This window comes from Portunus trituberculatus, chromosome 44 (genome assembly GCF_017591435.1).
Source record: "Portunus trituberculatus isolate SZX2019 chromosome 44, ASM1759143v1, whole genome shotgun sequence".
NCBI lineage: Eukaryota > Metazoa > Arthropoda > Malacostraca > Decapoda > Portunidae > Portunus > Portunus trituberculatus.
In genome coordinates, this window is record NC_059298.1 from 12,725,391 (window position 1) to 12,746,080 (window position 20,690).

General features: G+C 35.8%; 1 protein-coding gene across 9 annotated transcripts in view; it reads left to right on the forward strand.

Annotated features, from left to right (window-relative positions):
- The window catches only part of LOC123518567 (ribosome-binding protein 1-like), a 53,056-nt gene that overhangs the window by 8,068 nt on the left and 24,298 nt on the right, over positions 1 to 20,690 (forward strand). For all 9 annotated transcript variants that reach the window (XM_045279421.1, XM_045279422.1, XM_045279423.1 and 6 more), the window contains exons 5-12: positions 364 to 490; positions 2,122 to 2,906; positions 3,044 to 3,142; positions 4,401 to 4,531; positions 6,311 to 6,422; positions 7,391 to 7,474; positions 11,045 to 11,134; positions 11,654 to 11,683. In XM_045279421.1, the coding sequence (XP_045135356.1) occupies positions 364 to 490; positions 2,122 to 2,906; positions 3,044 to 3,142; positions 4,401 to 4,531; positions 6,311 to 6,422; positions 7,391 to 7,474; positions 11,045 to 11,134; positions 11,654 to 11,683 (1,458 nt within the window). The remainder of the gene's footprint in view (positions 1 to 363; positions 491 to 2,121; positions 2,907 to 3,043; positions 3,143 to 4,400; positions 4,532 to 6,310; positions 6,423 to 7,390; positions 7,475 to 11,044; positions 11,135 to 11,653; positions 11,684 to 20,690) is intronic.

Below are 20,690 nucleotides of genomic sequence, written 5' to 3' on the forward strand. Positions count from 1 at the left end.
TGTGTAGGGAATGCTTAAATCAAAGCATATTAGTAAGTCATTCCTATTGTTGCTTTGAGTATATCACAGGAATGACTAATAAAAACTTGATCACTTGTCACTCATATTCAACATATTGCACTGAACCATCACTGTTTGATGTTGGCACACTCTTTACACTGCTTGTTATTATTGTCCACTTAACTTTTTTTGCACCATTCTAGATATTGTTAGTAGGGATTTATTCCATTGTAATTGCAGGAATTTCTTTTCTACACATATGAAAAGGCATAATTCCCTTGATTGATCTTTTTAAAGCATTTCTATTTTTTGTTGAGTGGTTGGTTGTACATGTTACTCACTTAATGATATATTTCACTGTAGGTTGTTGACATGCCGCTCATTAGTGAACAAGTTAGCGGATCTGATGCTGTTGATGTCTCACCTGCTGCTGAAAAGGGAAGCTCACAGGAAAAGAAGAAGAAGAAGGAAAAGAAAAATGATATCACATGTAAGTGGTATACCAGAGTCCTTTTTTATGTTGTCAGATTTTGATCAAAGTATCTTTGAATAAGTGATGTAATGAATTATTGTTGTTACATTCCATAGCTGACTTATAGGAATGCAAAAATAATATATGTTCAAGCTAACTAGCAGATATGTATTTAATTTTCACAATAAACACACGTGTAGAGAGGAGGAAGGTCCAAGGACTGTTAGAAAAGTAATATCACAAACATTTAGAATAATGACTAACAATTCTTGTCATACTGTTGTATACCTCCATCCTCTTCCTGTGTGGCTATTGTCTTACCCTTTGGTTTGATTTTGTGTGGTCACATCTATGAACAAATGTGAGAGCCCACAAGCCAGCACTTGTATTCCAGGTATAGGTAGTAGAAATCTAAACTAAAGCAACCACTATTTCAAGGCTGGTTGGTTAGAACTAGTATTTGAAATAATAGGATTGGGTACTGTTGGTAATCATTGGCACGATTTCAATTGAAGGAGCACTTAAAACCATAATGTATGTCCTTACATGTAATTTGAGCCTAGTGAACACAGCATTTTGTACCAGGAAAAAAAGCCCTGTGTCAAGCCTTGGTTTTGGAACAAAGTTGCTGTTCTAAATCAGAGTAAAGGATGTACTAGAAACCTCGGGTGTTTGTCGTCTCAAGATAAAATTTTACAAATCATGAAATATATGGAATTATCACCTCAAGTCTTGAAACTGTTTTGAGGTACATGGTTTTGTTTGCCACTTTTTGGTTCTTGATTTTTTGCTACAAAAATAGCAACTTTTTTTTTTTTTTTCTCTCCTGAATCCCTGTAATGGAAACACCTATTTGTACATATGCCTTTTTTTTCTGCTGCATTCCGGGATACCATCTCTTAGTTGTGAGAAAAGGCAAGTTTATGTAAAATGGCAGCATACATGTTGTATGCTTCTGAAGGTATTTTTAAAATCATTTATAGGATTGATTGGAATTTTGAATTAAAATTGTAATTTCTTAAGTATTGCAGCCATTTCATGCATTTCATGAAGGAAGTAAGGAAGTTATGTTAATCAAGGACAATCAAAGTTCTCAGGAATATCTTCGCTTTTGAACTGTTTTTAAAATAGTTTGTATTGGATGAGGATGGCTTTTCTGCTGTAGTTAGGGAGTGTATCCAGCAGGCTATAACTAAAAGCTTTAGATGACAAGTATGCAGCTTGAGCATGTGATATAACAAAGCAAATGTTATAACATCAGTGAATCAGCAGTGAGGGAAGTACAGAAGTAAATCTTAGTGGTGGTGCAATATATGGCTACTTGTAAATGGCAAGAGAACATCATCCATTGTGCTTAGCAACATGTTTGTATTAATAAAGATGCGTGAGGAATATGTCATGATATTAGCCAGAGGGTATATCATCGGGTATACATTCCATCAAATTTCTTTAAGCATAGTGATGAAACAGCTGTGCTAAAATATTGAGTTGAATAAGTAATGTCAGGCTCTTGAAATTATTTTATAGTAAACAAGGTATTATATTATTATTGTTATTATAAGATTTGGTATGTATTTTTTCATAATTTGCAAGTATTTTTCATTTGAATCCAAGTGCTTTGAATATTAATGAACTTGATTTTTCTCCAGCCATGAGTGAGTCCAAGCTGCTTCCCATGGTGCAACGGGCTCCACTCTCAGGAACAGAGATACAGACCCTGATTGATGTACTCCTCAACAAGCAGCAACAAAACAATGCTGGGGGTGATTGGGTTAAGAAGGGTCGCGTTGATCCAATCACACAGCTCAGGAGACAGCTGGAAGAGGTGGAGAACAGGCTTCGTGATAAGGACGAAGCACACTCTGCCTTGTCTGCCAAAATTACTGATCTGTGTGGTGAGCTTCACGGAGAAAGGTCACGATCAGCTAAGCTGAAAACCCAGCTGGAAGACACCATTGCAAACTACACTCGCCAGCAGGAAGTAGCTGCTGCAAATGCAAAATCAACCCAAACAGCTCGCCTCAATGAGCTGCGTGCAACATTAGAGCAAGAGTATCAAATAAAATTCCAGCAGCAACAGCAGTTGGTGGAACAGTTACAGAATACCACCAATGATCAAGAGGCTGCTGCTCTTCGTGCTTCCCTCAATGAAGCAGAAATGCAAGGAAAGATAATAAAGCAAGAGCATGAAGTGCTGACACAAAGATGTCAGCAATATGAAGAGCATATACGAGCACTGGAAGAAAAAAGAGTTGGGGATGATGCATCACGTAATGCACAGCTGACAGAGCTTCAGATAAAGCTTCAGAATAGTGATGCAGCTCGAGCTCAAGCATTAGCAGAATTGTCAGCAATGGAGAGTGAGCGGGAAAATATGAGAGCACAGATAACAAGTAGTAATACCAAAATAGCACAAGTACAACAATGTATGCAGGTACGTTTCCTATAAAAGATTTGGAAAAGAGATGTATGCATATAGATAGATAGATAGATAGATAGATAGATAAATAGAATGAGAAAATTATGGATTGTTGTATAGAAGAGTAAGACATTGATTTATTTGTATTGCAGGAGAAATTGCGGGAAAAGAGTGAAGTTGATTCCAGACTGAGTCAGATGGAATCAGAACTTTGTAGTGTACGGCAAGTCGTCGTAGACCAAAATATTCAAGTGAGGATTATTTAATCTTTTGGTTACTTAGTGGTTATGTAAGAAAAAGTAGCTAGTTGTTCATGATAGAAAACTAATTATTTGTCTATACATCTATTCTTATGTGAATCTGTTGGTGGGTGTGTGTATTTAGTACAGGGGTCCTCTTTCAGTGCGCAACTCCGTCGATGCGTTTCACTTTGTTCCCATCACTTACAATGCACAAAAGCTGACTTTATGCGCACTTGGCAAAAGAAACTTTTTTTTTTTTAAACCAGTAAAATAAATTAAAATAAATTAAGAAATTATATTTTAACAAGAAAAATAATAATAAATATAAAAATATATAAATTAAGAATTACATAGCAAAAAACCAACAAGACATTTCGACGTTTTGTTTGTGTTGGTCTAGCCACGTTGTCCCAGCTTGCCCACATTACAGTTTTATATGTCACATTTGCTAAGCATTATGATCCTTTTTTATAGATCAAAAGAAATTAAGAAATGATGTTTTAACTACAAAAATAATAATTAAGTGTCCCAGTCTTATTTATAACATAGGATTCTATTATTATGTTAATGCATTTTCGATATATGCGCACATTTTCTCGGTCCCTTTCCTACGCATTAATGGAGGACCCCTGTAATAATTTCTACACAGCAAGAAGTGTTTAGCTTTTGAAGTAATACATCAGAAAAGACAGGGATTGGATAAAGATACGTAAAAATGCAAAATTGCATTATAGACTATGTATTATAGCAAAAAAAGGAACCACAGTGAGGCAGTGTAAGAATATGGGCTTTTGATAGGCTCAGTCAAAATATGGCTGCCTATGTAGGTGTAAGCATTACTGTGCTTGAGAACATGAGCCCATGAAGTATGATTTTGCGGTTAACAGTAAATAATGCATGATTTCAAAATGTCATCTCAGGAAAGTATCCAATGATGGGATATGCTTTGTATTCAACAATTTTTCCATTTGTTATCTAATTGTTGCCTCAAATTTAAGGTTTTCCATAACAAAGAATGATGATAATTTAAAAGATTACTAAATACAGTACAGAATGTTTCACTGAAAGTCTTCTAATTCATCATGTTATGTACAAAAGTGCTAAATCATAAGACCCAAATCCTCATGAGACAGGTCTGTTTTGTGCTCTGCCACATTGCTTTGGTTGGCAAGTATTGAGAGAGGGCTCAGAAGAAGACAGAGTTTAGATGCATTGGTTGTTATTTGCTTTTGTTTAATCATCTTTTTTGTTTGCTTGCATTTTGCAGATTGAGCGATTAAAGGAGGAAAAAGAATCATTGGCATCTCAGAGTGTCCGTCCAGCAGCTGAAGGGCAAGAGAATGGTGATGTTCATGCTGAGCACACCCCAGCCCCTGATACTGCACTCCTACAATCTTTGTAAGACTTTCTTTGTGGTTGTCATTAATAGTTTTGCACATCTAAGTAAAGGAAGCTATGTTTAACTACACTTGCTGAGGCTTAGAGAGAGACATCATTCTGAGGGAAGAAGAACTCAGTAGACCAGAAAATTCTCACAAATTGGAAATTTATCCCACAAAATGCAGATCAGTTATAAAAATCACCTACCGTTTATGTTGCATGAGCTCAAGTTGCCACCTGCTGTTTAGTGGTTAAGTTTCCAGTGTGAAATGATAAAGAAGTCAATGTTTTTTTTATTTTATGCATAAATTTACCTAAGAATTTCTATCATGATTAAAGAAAATAAAAAGTAATCTCAGGTAGCATTTATGCATAATCTGCAAACAGTATATTAAGATTTCTCACTACAGGTTTCCCTTCTTTTACGTTTGGGTTACATTCCTGAAAACTAGATTGAATAACGAACGATCAGATAGTGAATTTAAGATTCAATAGGATTTAATTTAATAAGGAGAGTAAGCTAGGCCAACTTGTATTGAGAGATAGAGAACACTTTACTGTGCCACCCAAAGAGGTAGTGTTTTACACAGCAGTTTCCCCTATAGGCTTATATCCATTGGCAAGGAGTAAAATGAGCCTCAGTTAAGTTAGCAAGTGCCACTCATACAGTAGCTGAAGTCTTAATAAAATCCAGAAAAAAAAATGTTCATCATAATAATATTATAACATTTTATTGTCATAGTGTCACATACAGTTATCACAGCTAGATAATGATTTGTATACTGAAAGTAGACAGAATGACAAAGAGAACGAGATACCTTCAGGTATATGTGTCATCTAAAGTGGATGGAACAGATCCTTTTTCTGCAAATCAGCATTGATCAAGAGGGCTTTTATTATCACAAGGGAGGTAGAAGAGGCATTTGGTGGTAGGTCTCGTCATCAATCCACAGCCTTGAGTCTCTATTTCCTCCAATGTTGGCTCCCTCTTCTTTCTTAGCATCTTTACCATTAATGTAGAAGCTGTATCATCTACTTTCTTCACACTTGCTGCTTGTTTGATGGCAATGGAGACAGTGGATTGAGGTAACTGCAGGGTTTTGGCGATGAAGTTGGCACCTTCACCTCCCTCATGGCACTTAGTAATTTTAAGCTTTTTTCTGTAAAGATAAGCTTTTTTTTGGTCTTTTGGCTATCAGTTCACCAGCACTAGGTGTTGCAGCCCACTGGGAAGACATCGCACTTGGATCACTCTTAATACACAACAATGAATGTGAATTTTAGCAAAACACAAACACTAGTGTAGAGACTTGCTGGGTAAGTGAACACAACTGAAAGACTAGTGGGAATGAATTTCAATAGGTGGCACTGCGATCGCAGTGCATTTCTTTACATTCTGGTGATTGGTTAATAATTGGATAAACAACCCCTGACATTAAAAAATGAGCAAGTGGATGAAAGAGATAACAATCAGATTATCAAATTATCCGACAGTGAACCATTGGATAGTGAGGGAAACCTGTATTTCATGCTTTATGTTAGGATCATCCTAAGGAGTTGAGTGAGTAAAGAATGTCTTCAAATCTTCTGGGTGATTAATTGCAAATAAACATCTGCCCATGATGTATATTTTTTAACCAAGTTATGATCTGAAAACATGAAGCATTTATTTCATTGATAGTTTCATCTATATATAAGTATGCACAGTCATGATACACAATTGATTTAATATATGAATTAATACTAGTTAAAAATTGGAAATAAGCATTACTGATGTCATTTGCAATAATATTACAGATTGAAGGAGAAAGAACAAACAATAGAAGAACAAGTAACAGAACTAACCAGCCTAAAAAAAGAGATCACTAGATTAAAAGAAGATCTGGAGGGTCAAAGAGAAAAGAACAATGTAAGTATTCTGTAGTAATGGATGGTTACCTGAGCTTCATATGGATGTATGCATTATATGTCATGATTTTCTTGATTTTGCATGATTGTCTATTGTTTTATTTTGTATGATTGAAAATCATTTACACTGTATATATTACTTTTTACACAATTAATTTGGAGACAACCTTCACTTTTTGGACAGTAATGGTGAGTTGAGCAAACACTAGCTTTGATTTACCTGATTATTTATTTATAGTTCTCTAGATTTTAAGATTGATGTGCCACTTTTATGTGAATGCAGACTGTGTTGCCTCTTGTGAATTAAGTTGTGTTGTATGATGAATAATTGTGTTTTGCTTTGTCTCTAATTTAAGGACTGTTACTAGAGTATCCAGCATGCTGCACCATCACTCGTGTATATAACTGAAGTACTTATTGGAGATATGCACTATAGGATAATAGATAACTTAAGATATTTCGGTTCAAGAGAAGCTTGAGTCTATGCCCATTGCAGAAACGGGGAGAGTTCACAGAACTTTTATGATTAATCTTGTCCATCCACCATGAAGGCAAATGACATGCTTTGATGGTGGGCTTGGATGTGTTATTTCAGTTATGTAGATCACTTCTCCCTCTGCCCCTTTGTGTTACTCCTCTTGCTTGTGCCACATGGGACACCCTCCATCAGTGGACTTAGGCTATTAAGCATGTCATTTATATGTGTGGGCTTCATGAGGCACCAGAGTAAAGCCAGATGTAGCCTTGATTAGCTCTCACCTATACTGTATGTGTGATTTATTTTTTTCTACCATTGATCTAGTGAGATTATGAGACTTGAAACTTTACAGTAATTCAATAACTTAACTATTTTGAAATGCATATACTTTTGTGTTCTCATTGAAAAAAAAAAAAAAAACATAAAAAAAAAAAATCATTGCTTGATTCCCTTAAGTCTAACATTGTGTGTTGTTAATCCCTGCCTTGTAGGAGTTGCGTGAAAAGAACCACAAAGTCCTGGAGGCCTTAACGATCACAGAGGAAAAACTGATGGCTAGACTCAAGCAGGTGGATGTAAGTGCTAATAATTTTATTAGTAATAAGCTTTGCTATCTTGTTTCCATGCCAGTGAGTTTACAGACATAGACATTGCATTGTAGTTTAACATTAGTCAGTGAAAGTGTTTATTTGCATGCAAAATTTGAGTAGGAAATTTTTTTTGGCTTTGCAGTTATTGTAAACATTGTTACATTTTTGTTCATATATCTGGTTTGCCATGCGTATTTATTTATATACAGCCAAAGTTTTTTAGGATTATCTGTTTCAAGAAGATAGACCTATTCCAGTACACACACACACTCAAGAAGATAGACCTATTCCAGTACACACACACACACACACACACACACACACACACACACACACACACACACACACACACACACACACAGACACACAGTGGTTAGATAGCTGGCTTCACAAGCCAGAGGACCGGGTTCGATTACACACACACACACACACACACCCGGCCGGGTGGAGATATTTGGGTGTGTCTCCTTTCACGTGTAGCCCCTGTTCACCTAGCAGTGAGTAGGTACGGGATGTAAATCGAGAAGTTGTGACCTTGTTGTCCCGGTGTGTGGTGTGTGCCTGGTCTCAGGCCTATCCGAAGATCGGAAATAATGAGCTGAGCTCGTTCCGTAGGGTAACGTCTGGCTGTCTCGTCAGAGACTGCAGCAGATCAAACAGTGAATTACACACACACACACACACACACACACACACACACACACACACACACACACACACACACACACACACACACACATGGTTTAAAGTTGAGAAAAGGTTTTTGTAGAAGAGATGTCAAGAAGTATAGTTTCCCTCATAGAATTGTGAACAATTGGAATGAACTTGATGAGGTTGTAACAGCTGGGACTGTGCATAGTTTTAAGAAGAAATTTGATAAAAGATATAGAGATGGTTCACCATGAGTTTACTCCCCTCCCGTAAACCACAACTACACACACACACACACACACACACACACACACACACACACACACACACACACACACACACACACACACACACACACACACACACACACACACACACTGTTCATTGTGAGACTTTATTTAGGAGTAATATTGAGTTAGTGTATAGATTTTGTCAAGATAGAAGAGTGTGAAGAAAAGATGTAGCTTTGCTTTAGTTTAACTGCTTAACTTACAAATAACCAAATTGTGTTAATTTTTGTAAACATTAAGTATTAATTTTCCCCTCAATATTGTACTCAAGATAACTAAAATTCAACATTTTTCAAATAATAGTACATTCCTGCTTTAGATGAATGCAAAAGTACTTTTTTTTAATAGTATATTGTCACTGAGGTATTTATTTTTGAAGTTATGTAAGTGGTTATACTGTCTTAGCTACCTCTTCTTGTCAGCTTGATTTGAAAATAGTGATATCATTTATAACAAATTAGTCAATTTCAAGACATTGCTTTTTATTACAATCATTGAAGTCTTCTGTTCTGTGGTAATTTGTTCCAGGCCATTGCCAAAACTATTGACCACTCAACACAAACCACTATATTACAAAGATATAAAGAAAAGAAGAAATGGATCCTTTTGTTTTAAATACTTTGGAGAAATAGTTTTTTCGTCCTAGAAATTTCCGTGATACTAGACTTGGTATTTTAAGTGATGTTATTCCTCCAGCTGCAGCTTACTCACCTATATTATTATATTAACATAACTTTGTTTCTTTGTTTTCTTAGAGGTGAATTTAAATGTTGAATATAGTTTTACAGTCTAGCAATTCCAAACATTCTGCTGCTTTGCCTCCATGCTGGTGTCTGGTGGCTATGAGTCCTAATGGGAATGTGATAGTTACCAGTTAAGAAATTATATCCTCACCCTAAATGTGTAGGAAGTCTTCAGCCAATGACATTTCATCTCCTTGGTTAATTCTCCCTTTATATCCCTCCCTCCTTTTCCACATCCTGCAATTATCTTGTCTTCCACAGCATTCCTAGTGAAGACAGACACCATCTTATGATTTATCATCTAGTTAACAATGTTATTAATATTAAAAGTTATAAAACCACATACTACTGCAATAGTGATGGGTTAACATTAACATGAAAGTTCCATTTCCAGCAGATAGCCTAAGCAGATCAAATACACACTCCCTCCAATCGATATTCAACACTTTAAATACACCTTTATGAGGATAAATGTATCTGTATACAATGATGTATGTGTACACCATGGTGGGAAGGACAATATCTGCCAATGCCTGTAGTACACGAGAAGATTTCATGGTCTCCCATGTCATGTGAAATGACTATTTATACCACATGATGAATGTATTAAGTGTTAGGGATAGGTGGTCCACTGTTTTACCACTCCTCAGCTGAGCAAATCTGTGTGAAATTAAGGATTAAATATTGGTTCTGCATTCTTTGTTATCTATGATTGGCATTTGGATTTTTAATGGGAAGAAAATGTACTGTAAAGATGTATTAAATTAATATTCATTATAGATCATCATTGTTGATAGCTGGTATTATATTTGTATCAATTTTAATCTATGTTTATTTCCTCACATCAGGGAACATGAAGAAAGAACATTTAAAGAAAATATTTAGTGTATGTGGAAGAAGTTAAATTGTGATTGAATGCAGCTCTAGTTAAATTAATCCATTACATTTAGTTGATAACGTAACAGTGCCAGTCTTTTTCATGATTTGTATCTATGTCAGTTTCTCTGGAATTTAGTCTTAAATGTTTTGTTCAGGAATTCTTTGTACATATAAGGGCAGTACATTGTTAGGTAAAGAAAAGTAAATCTGTTTGCATGTCATTCATGCTCAACCCACACATCTTTACTGGATCTTATTCTAGTAGCCTTATTTGAAGTTTAGTGATATCAAGATTATAGAATTCATGGAGCGACATGTTATTTTGCATAATTTGGAGATGTATCATCATCAGTTCATGCAAGAGGTCATTCACATTAGTCCTTCATCCACAGTTACTTCCCTATAGAAATTGTACAAGAATCCTATTGTCTTATGTTTGAAGCATGGTACAAACAACTATGCATGTCTCACTGAAGCACTTGGTCAGAAAAATTGATGAGTGGCAACATCTTTGTGTACTTCTAATAACAGAAAGCAGTTGAGAGAGCTTGAAAATGTACTTTTGTTATTGTGATAGTGACAATAGTTTTTGACATTGTATATATATCATCAATTCAGAGGATAATGAGTACTAATTGAATTCTGTGTTGACTGTCGTGGTAGTTGAGTGATATGTAATCCTGTCAACAGATAAGTATACTATCCTGTGAGTCAGATGCCACTGTTGTAGCATCAGAACATAGGTGTTGCTCATGTATTGTATGATCTTTTTCAGAAAATAAGAATCTAAGTTTAGGTTTAAATTATGTAAAATTAGTTTTTTTGAGAAAGCTCAGGATCCCTTTGCAGTATTATGCATTGTTGTTTATTTTTTTATTTTTTAGTGGTATTGTTTTCAGCATTACATTAGAAACATTTGTATTGTTTTAAAATCTTTTCCACAAGTGTGTTTAAAAGAAGCTGTGTTAACCCAGTACACTTTCTCTTTGAAGGAAGCCACTGGTGTAGTGGAAGAGGAAAAAGCAAAGGTTCGTGCCGTCCTAAGAAGAATTTTCCCTGAGGTTGTCGTCGATGATGCTCTGGTAAGTACCATTTTCTGGATATCTTTTCAAGACTGATTAAGGTTAAAGAAAATATGTATAGCAATAAAAAGAAACCTGGGCAAGGCTAAGGGACTTGGACCAAAGTATAATTGTGTTCAGTTGTTGCAGTGAGAAAAAAATGGGGTTTGTGTACTTCACTCACTCACATTGGCAAATTTGTATATATCTATATGGGAGAGTAATGTTTATTTAAAAAAAAGCTTATTTTGAATTTGAGAGGTATTGCAATCTTTGATTTTTTTTTCTAATGTAGTCACCTGGGAGGCTGTTTAACCTATATCCTCAAATGTTTTAGTTAAATCCAAGTAAAATGGTAGTAATTTTGCCTCAGCCTTTAATTTTATGTGCTTGTTGAAGCTCGTTGCATAAAACACACTGAGGTTTAGTTTGATGCCAAAGATTCCCCCAGGTAGTCACGAGAGGTAGATTGTTCAATAATTTTGTGTGCTATACATGTAGAAGACTAGCAGCTTCCTATAGCAGTTGTTCCCATTTCAGGCCCTTCCTGTTAGGAAAAAGACATATCAGGTAAACCTTTTGTTAGTCAAGCTGTCCTAAATTGCTCTTGTTCATTCTCATGAAAATTGAAGAACAAGGTTCCAGGCATCTTCTTTTTATTAATATGCCTTTGGGGAAGACATGTGAAAGATGTCAGTCTATGTAAACTGGATTTCCCTGTTCAGTTCAAGTTGTTTAATGGAAGTACGTATGTAGGTTTGCAGTGTGAATGTGTATTGCAGGTATAATACTTCATTTAGAGGGAGTGTAATACGTTTTGAAAGTATTACATCTGACAGTTTATCTTGAAATTTAGGAGTTGTTTTTCATGTTATTAGAAATATTTGCTCTAATATGCATCTTGGGGATGTCTCTTTTAGGAAGAAACAAGTCATTGTCCAGTGAGAAGAAAGGTGGTGGTGAACTGCCAATTTTAATAAAGCCATTGTGAGCGAGCTTACCTGAATAAATAGCATGCATGTGAAGATAATAATTCATAGCAAAATTATAAATGCTGAAATTTACATTAATATGCTAGTGAAAAAGTATGGGAAGTGATTCAGATAGAGTAAATGAATAAAGAGAGGTATAGATATTGCTATGTGTGAGTCTGATTTTGTTGTTGCTGGCCATTACAGAATGCACCTGACCATTAGTGTTGCTCATAGAAATTTCTGTGGAATTTTGATTGGTGCATTTCAGAGAAATAAATAGAGAAAAGCCACTCCCACAGCCTTCCCCGACATGCAGAAAAAAAAAAACCATAGGCATGCATGAAGGCTGTATTAGTTTGGTCACCTGTTTTTAGTTGTTTATGGTAGATGCATGTGTGCCATCATAAATTTGACCATGCACCTGTACCACCTCAATAAGAAATTACATCATGAGATTGCCCATGATCATGCAAAAAAAAGAAATGTATGTATACATAATTATCAGCATAAAATTGAGGGAAGTGAAGTTGTAACTACAATATTGTGTCCTGGAAAGAAAAATAATTTTTGGCCATGATTTTATAGGAATAGAAATACAGAGTGCTATATTCTAAATATCTAGAAATAAACTGTGTTGTTATGCTTGCCCATGTGACTATTCTATGCTTGCAGCACTTGAGATACATCATATTATTTTCATTATTTGATATTATTTTTATTATTATTATTATTTTTATTATTATTATTATTATTATTATTATTATTATTATTATTATTATTATTATTACTTTTACTTTTACTCCCAGTGCAGTTAAACACAATATGTACATGGCACTTATGATCACATTGAAGTTGTAGATCATGTAATTTGGAACATTTTTAGTAGTTACACTGCAGGCTGCAAGTAACTCATGAACAAATTTTAGAATTTATCCCAATTTTTTCTCTCAATTATGCACCAACTCACTTGATAGCGTTTGTTAGCATATCAGTTTCCATTATGGAATGGCACATGCTCACTTGTATCTCTAGTTCATCCAATGAAGGCTGCCTTTTCATGACATATTAGAATGTCATTGAATATCATTCACCAATGCGTCAATTGTTTTCAGCTATACACCACACATATGCGTTAGAGCCAAGCTAACTATCCACAAGTGTATTCAGTATTACAAAGGCAACCAAGTACACTGGATGCAAAGTTAAATACTTATTGGGATTTTGTGTTAGTGCATAAGCAAGATGACTTGGGTGTAAGATTGCTTTGTGGTTTGCCAAAATAACTAGTGTCAGTACATACCCTTTGAAAATGAGGAAGTGGAGGTTCACCAACCACACTTTAGACCTTCCATTTCATCTTAAGGCAAACATTTAAGTCAGACTGATTTCGTGAGGGTCAGAAGGAAAGGAAGCAAAGCAAACTTTTTTTGCAGATAGCCTTATACAAATGCAAGAAAATAAGAGAAACTTGTGTCAACACAACATTGGACTAGTTAAGTGGTATGGGTTGGGTTACTGTGCAATGAAGCATTGTTTGGTGGTATCTCTTTAAAAAAACTTTTAATTTTTAGTTAGTTATTTATTTTTTATTTTATTTATTTTATTTGAAATTATGGACCAAACTGTTCACTTTTACTTACTAGCATGGAGTGGCATTAAAGATTTTCTTGTAATAGAATTGCTTTGTACTTCGTTTATCAGGTGGATATTCCTTTATAGGATCTTAGTTGAGTGGAGGTGCCAATACAAGTAGCCTTGCTTACACACACACACACACACCCTGATAAACACATAAACAAGATATTTGGACTATCATATAAGATGTTGACTAATATAAGAGTGGCATTTCATTACATGGATAAAGATATGATGAAAAAAATCATCACAAGCATGATATGCCCCAGGCTGGAATATGCAGCAGTGGAATGGTCTCCGAGCTCTAAAAAAGATATAAGAAAACTAGAAAAATACAGAAGATTGCTACAAAGATGGTGCTGGAATTAAAGGACCTCACATATGAAGAACAACTGAAGAAAATGGGACTGCCAACCTTATAGGATAGAAGAGAACGTGGGGACCTAATAACAATGTATAAGATAGTAAATGATATTGAAAAAAATAGACAAAGAAGGCCTGGTGCTGTTGGCGGAAGGAGGTGGAAGGACAAGAGGACATGAAAAGAAGATCAGGATGAGGCTGTGTGTGAAGGATGTTGGAAAATACAGTTTTCCACACAGAACGGTGGAAAAATGGAATGCATTGGATAAGGAAATTGTCGCAGCACGTAGTGTGCATAACTTTAAAGAAAAATGAGATAAATGGAGATATGGAGACAGGACACTATGACCCCAGCTCGAACCCTGTACAATACAACTAGATAAACACACACACACACACCGTGTAGTGTAGTGGTTAGCACGCTCGACTCACAATTGAGAGGGCCGTGTTTGAGTCCCGGAGGCGGCGAGGCAAATGGGCAAGCCTCTTAATATGTGGCCTCTGTTCACCTAGCAATGAATAGGTACGGGATGTAACTCGAGGGGTTGTGGCCTTACTTTCCTGGTGTGTGGAGTGTGTTGTGGTCTCAGTCCTACCTGAAGATCAGATTATGAGCTCTGAGCTCGCTCCGTAATGGGGAAGACTGGCTGGGTGACCAGCAAGAGAGGTGAACACACACACACACACACACACACACACACACACACACACACACACACACACACACACACACACACACACACACACACAGGCACACACACACGAGTGATCAGGCTAGGAAGATACAGTGAAGGGGTAGGAGACCAATGAAAGTGCGAATGAGATTTCAAGTGACAGTAGAGGAAATTATGGCTAGGAAAGGAAAGCTGGCTGATGGTAGTGAACACAAGGATATATAGATGAAAAGAGATATGAACCTAATGGAGAGGGAAAAGGAGAAAATGCTAAGAAATTAAGCTATGGAAAAAATTGAGAAAAAGAATTTTACTGGAGGGTTCTGGATATGAGACTAAAGAAGTGGTACCTATGAAAGAAAGAAGAGGTCGTGGAGGAGGCAAGAAATCAAGAGTGACTTGTGCTAATATAGATGGGTTGTTATCAAGCATATTGTAGGTTAGGGATTATTTGAAAGAGAAAAAGCTGCATCGTTGAAACAAAACTGAGGAGAGATCCATGTCAACTTTAAAGAAGAGGGATATAAGCTGGAGGTGAGACAGGAAGGGTAAAGGGGGAGGAGGAGTGCTAATAATGGTTTGTGATAATATATGTGTGGAGGATGTGCAATATGGTGAGGACAAAGTGGAAGTAATGGAAGTAACAATCAAAACAGGAATTGAAGAAGAGAAAAGTTATAGTTACATATGTGCCACCAAAGACAAATACATGGGGAACTGAAGAACATAGATATGCAAAGAGAGGTGATTAAGTGCCTAGATAACATCATAAGAAGAGATGGAAGAATACTTTTAGTAAAAAAGTAAACGGAGAGAGATGGAAGTAATGGATAATGTTGGACAGTGGAGGGAGGAAGTGTTACAGTTGACTATGGTTAATGCAATGGACCAGTGGGTGGAGGAGTCAACAAGGTACAGGGGAAGAAGAACCATCGTTGCTTGACCTAGTATTCACAAAGAAACCAGAGCCCTCCAATCATACAATACCTTAGTCCAATGGGAAGAAGTGATCATGTGACATTAGAGATGCAAATTCAGGAGGAAGATGGGATAAGTTACAGAGATGACTACAAAGGAGAGAGATTAAATTATGCAAGAGTGGATTTTGAAAAATTAAGGATCTATTTTGCTGATATTGAGTGGAGAAACATTATGTACAGAAAGACAGTACAAGGAAATATGACATATTCTTACAGAAATATAATGAAGGAGTAAAAAATTTGTACCTGTTTATAGAGTTAAGAAAAAATACATGCTTGGTACAATGCTAGATGCATACAAGCTAAAAAGGCAAAAGATAAAGCTTGGAAGAAACTCATAAAACAGAGAAATGACTATAACAGACGGCAGTACAAGGATGCCAGATATGAATATATTAGAGTAAGGAGAGAGGAAGAAAGAAACTTTGAGAAAGATGTGGTGAATAAAAGCAAAGACGAACCCAAACTTTTCTACAAGTTTATAAATGGCAAAACAAAGAACAAGGAAACAATTGAAAAAATAATTAAAGAAGGAAGACATACCAAACAGAGAAGGAAATGTGTGAAATAATGAATGAGAGCTTCAAAACAGTGTTCACTGCAGAAGATTTCACAGAACCTAATAGGACATTGCATTGCCAAGGATTACAGGAGATTGCAGTGCACAAAGAGGATATTGGAAGATTATTGGATAAGTTGGATGTCAGAAAAGCAATGGGGCCAGATGGTGTATCAGGCTGGGTGTTAAAAGAATGTAAAGAGCAACTACTGGATCCAATTTGGGAAATAATTACAAGTTCAATAAATGAAAGGAAAGTTCCACTAGAATGGAAGAGAGCCAACATAATACCGATATTTAAAGGAGGAAAGGCAACTGAACCACTAAACTACAGACCAGTGTCATTTACAAGTGTCTTGGGAAGTTGTGTGAAATAATCATAAAAGAAAAATGGTTTAAATTTCTAGAAGAGGAGCAAGTCATATTGAACAGACAGTTTGGGTTTAGGAAAGTGAGGTCATGTGTATCATACTTATTAAGATTCTACTCAAAAGTTATTGCAGGATTGGAAAACAGAGATGGATGGGTGGACACAGTATACCTGGATATTAAAAAGGCTTTTGATAAAGTCCCTCATGGAAGACTACTTTGGAAACTAGAGAACATAGGAGGACTGCAAGGAACTTTGCTAGAATGGATAAGAGATTATTTGAAGGATAGGGAAATGAGAACTGTGATCAGAGATACATACTCATCTTGGGGTAAAGTAACTAGCAGAGTGCCACAAGGGTCAGTGTTAGCCCCCATTATGTTTCAGATTTATGTAAACGACATTCACATTGGGATAAACAGTTATATAAATTTATTTGCTGATGATGCAAAGCTGCTAAGAGTTATCAAAACCAGAGAGGACTGTCTGCTGTTGCAGGAAGATATAAACAAGATCTATGAGTGGAGCAGGAAGTGGAAATTGGAGTTTAATGCCAAGAAATGTCACATAATGGAACTAGGAAAGAGTAAAAGAAGACTGGTATGGAACTATTTGATGGGAGAGGAACAAATAATGAAGACTAAAGAGGAAAAAGATCTGGGAGTGATCATACAGGAAAATCTGAGTCCTGAAAAACATATAAGCAAGATATTTGGACTATCATATAAAATGTTGACTAATATAAGAGTGGCATTTCATTACATGGACAAAGATATGATGAAAAAAATCATCACAATCATGATATGTCCAAGGCTGGAATATGCAGCAGTGGTATGGTCTCCAAGCTCTAAAAAGGATATAAGAAAATTGGAAAGGATACAGAAGATTGCTACAAAGATGGTGCCAGAATTAAAGGACCTAACATATGAAGAACGACTGAAGGAAATGGGACTGCCAACCTTACAAGATAGAAGAGAACTTGGGGACCTAATAACAATGTACAAGATAGTCAATGGCATTGAAAAGATAGACAAAGAAGACCTGGTGCTGTTGACAGAAGAAGATGGAAGGACAAGAGGACATGAAAAGATCAGGATGAGGCAGTGTGTGAAGGATATTGGAAAATACAGTTTTCCACACAGAATAGTGGAAAAGTGGAATGCATTGAGTAATGAAGTTGTTACAGCACATAATGTGCTCAACTTTAAGGAAAAATTAGATAAATGGAGACATGGAGACAGGACACTATGAACCCTGCTCAAACCATGTACAATACAACTAGGTAAATACAACTAAGTAAATGCACACACACACACACACACACACACACACACACACACACACACACACACACACACACACACACACACACACACACACACACACACACACACACACACACACACACACACACACACACATACACACACACTTTTCATCTTAGTCCCTAGGCCTTTAAAATAGAAAGATGATGGATCTGCAAGTTGATGTTTGGTAACAGTTCACATGACAACACCTCCATGGGATGCTATGAATGGCATATTGTGTGTCAGGAAACTCACAATATTCAGATGGGGTTGGAAGTTAATGTGATTTTACATTATTTTAGTTGTTTCAGATTAGGACTGTCAGTGTCTTTTATTCACACTAATATTCAAGTTAAATTAGTGTTGAGTTTTCATCTTGACTGAAATATTTCACTGGAATTGGAAGATTGAGAAAGGATGATCATTTTCATGCATTACCATTAACTTGGGTTCTCATTTCATTAAGAATTAGTGGAACTTAATCTTTTTTCTTTTATTATTATTTTATTTTTAAAGTTTTGTCTTCATTCATAATTGACATTAAGGAAGTTTCTGCCTCACTGTTTGTGACACACCTTCCTCAGTGTTTCATCACATTGTAGCATTAGATGAGTTGGTGGCAGTAGATAGTAATTGTAGCCTTGTATGTTACCCCTGCATGAATCCATCCAGTGAATGTTTCTTGACATACATGATTATTGTTGTGCTATGTGGTAAAGGCATTTGGTTAGTGTACCTTTATGAAATATTCATGTTACCTTCAGTGTTTTCCTTTAGGTATACTATACTTATTGTTGACTCCTTAATGATTGTTTTTGTAACTGAGTGAAAGATTTTGCAAGTATGAGATCTGAGAAGGAAAACTGCTTTAACTTAGTTAGGTAAAGTGATATAATTTGGCTGTACATGATGAAAATAATAGTCAAATAATTCTTGTTGAATTAATTTTGATGTACCATAGTAAAGATTGAAGAAAACATACAGCCAGTTATGTAGTGGAACCTTGTTTTTCAATGATACCAAATTGGCTTCATAGCAGTTTTAACCTTGTACAGCCATCAGGTAAGTCTAGTTAAACTTGGTAGTAGTCTTAAGCATGTCTAATTTTATCGGCTGGGATGTATGGGAATATGTAATAGCTCAAGCAAACTAACAGCGTGATGGTCCATCAACTACATGACTATGTACTACAGCATTTCCTGAGGTTGGAAACATTCATTCATCTTACACAACATATTTAAAAGATCAGTCAGCATATGCATCTTTTACAGAAATTTTATTAATTCAGATTTTTATTAATAATGGAAATGCAGAACAGTAACTTGCATAATAATGATGTCATGAAAAGTTTCATCAGTTCTGAATGTCCATTTTAATTATCATGGATGTATTATTTTATATTTGATAATGATTGCACTTGTACATCATCAGTTTGTGATATGATTTTTTTATCATTAATATTCGAGGTCTGCTTGCCTTATTATATTCCTGTAATACATTCTCATTTTGTTTTCGTGCACACACAATTATTCTTTTGTTTGTGAAGCACTTGAATGCAATTTTAGCTTCCAGCACAGTTTTTGGTAATGTATGGATATGCAATCCTATAAATAAGAGGAATTCAAATAAGTTCTGGAAGGGGAGGGGAAGAACACAGGGGAGCTGCACTTGTAGAACTTCTTTGCTGTGATGTTATTGTTGTTTTTGTTGTTGTTTTCATTCAAGAAAGGTTAGATGAAATAAAATGCTTTATGAATTATTAGTTTAGGAAAGAATTTGTTATAGTACCTTTTTGACTGAATGTCAAACAAGTATAAGGGAGAAGAGCTCCTATTCACATTTCTATTTCTTTACTTTTTTTTTATTTTTGCATATTACACCAGAATTCAACATACATTAACTCTGTATTCAGCTTGTCTGGGTCTGGGAAGAGCTGTGGTGCAGTGGTGGCCTGAGTCTCTATTGATCTGTGTATTGATTTCCAAGGCAGTAGGGGAAGCAGCACTGCGTCGGCCTCAGTAAGGCTTGGACTGTGGCTGGAGAAGGGTGCAAACTGTGCTAGTCCAGAAATATATTTTTATTAGATTTGTGGTGATAAGATTGCTCTTAGTTGATTGATTATTGCATTACAACAGATTGTGAAAATCTGAGCTAGAAGTATTTATTTACTAAAATAGAATGGCTAAAAAAAGAAATCGTGGTAAAAAGTCATCTGGAACAAAACCTAGCACTGCAGCAGTGTCAGAGAACCAGTCACAGTCTTCATCCATAGAAGACAAAACCAATGCTGTAAAAACTAATTTGCCTGTTGAGGAGAGTGGCTCTGCAAGTTGCACAAAGTCTGAGAAAATTTCAAGTGATCTCTCTGTTAAAACAGATGGAAAAGATGGTTGTGGACTTCATACATCTGCACAGAAAGTAGGGCCTAGTAAAGATTTTCTTTACAGTTATAATCGCATGCAGTATTGAAGTTTAATTGAAAAGTTAACAAAGCTGTATTGTAATAGATTTTAGTGTTTATTGAAATACTTATAGTATTTTGAGGTCTAAATGAATGTAATGGTTTAGATATGTGCAGGACATGGACAGTGATAATTACATTAATGTTTTAATATCTTTCACTTGTCATTCTGTTGCCCTCGCCATTTTTGCTATCTTTGAATTGAACTGCTTTCCTCTAAAGGCTAAACATATTTCTCATTTTATGTTGCTATT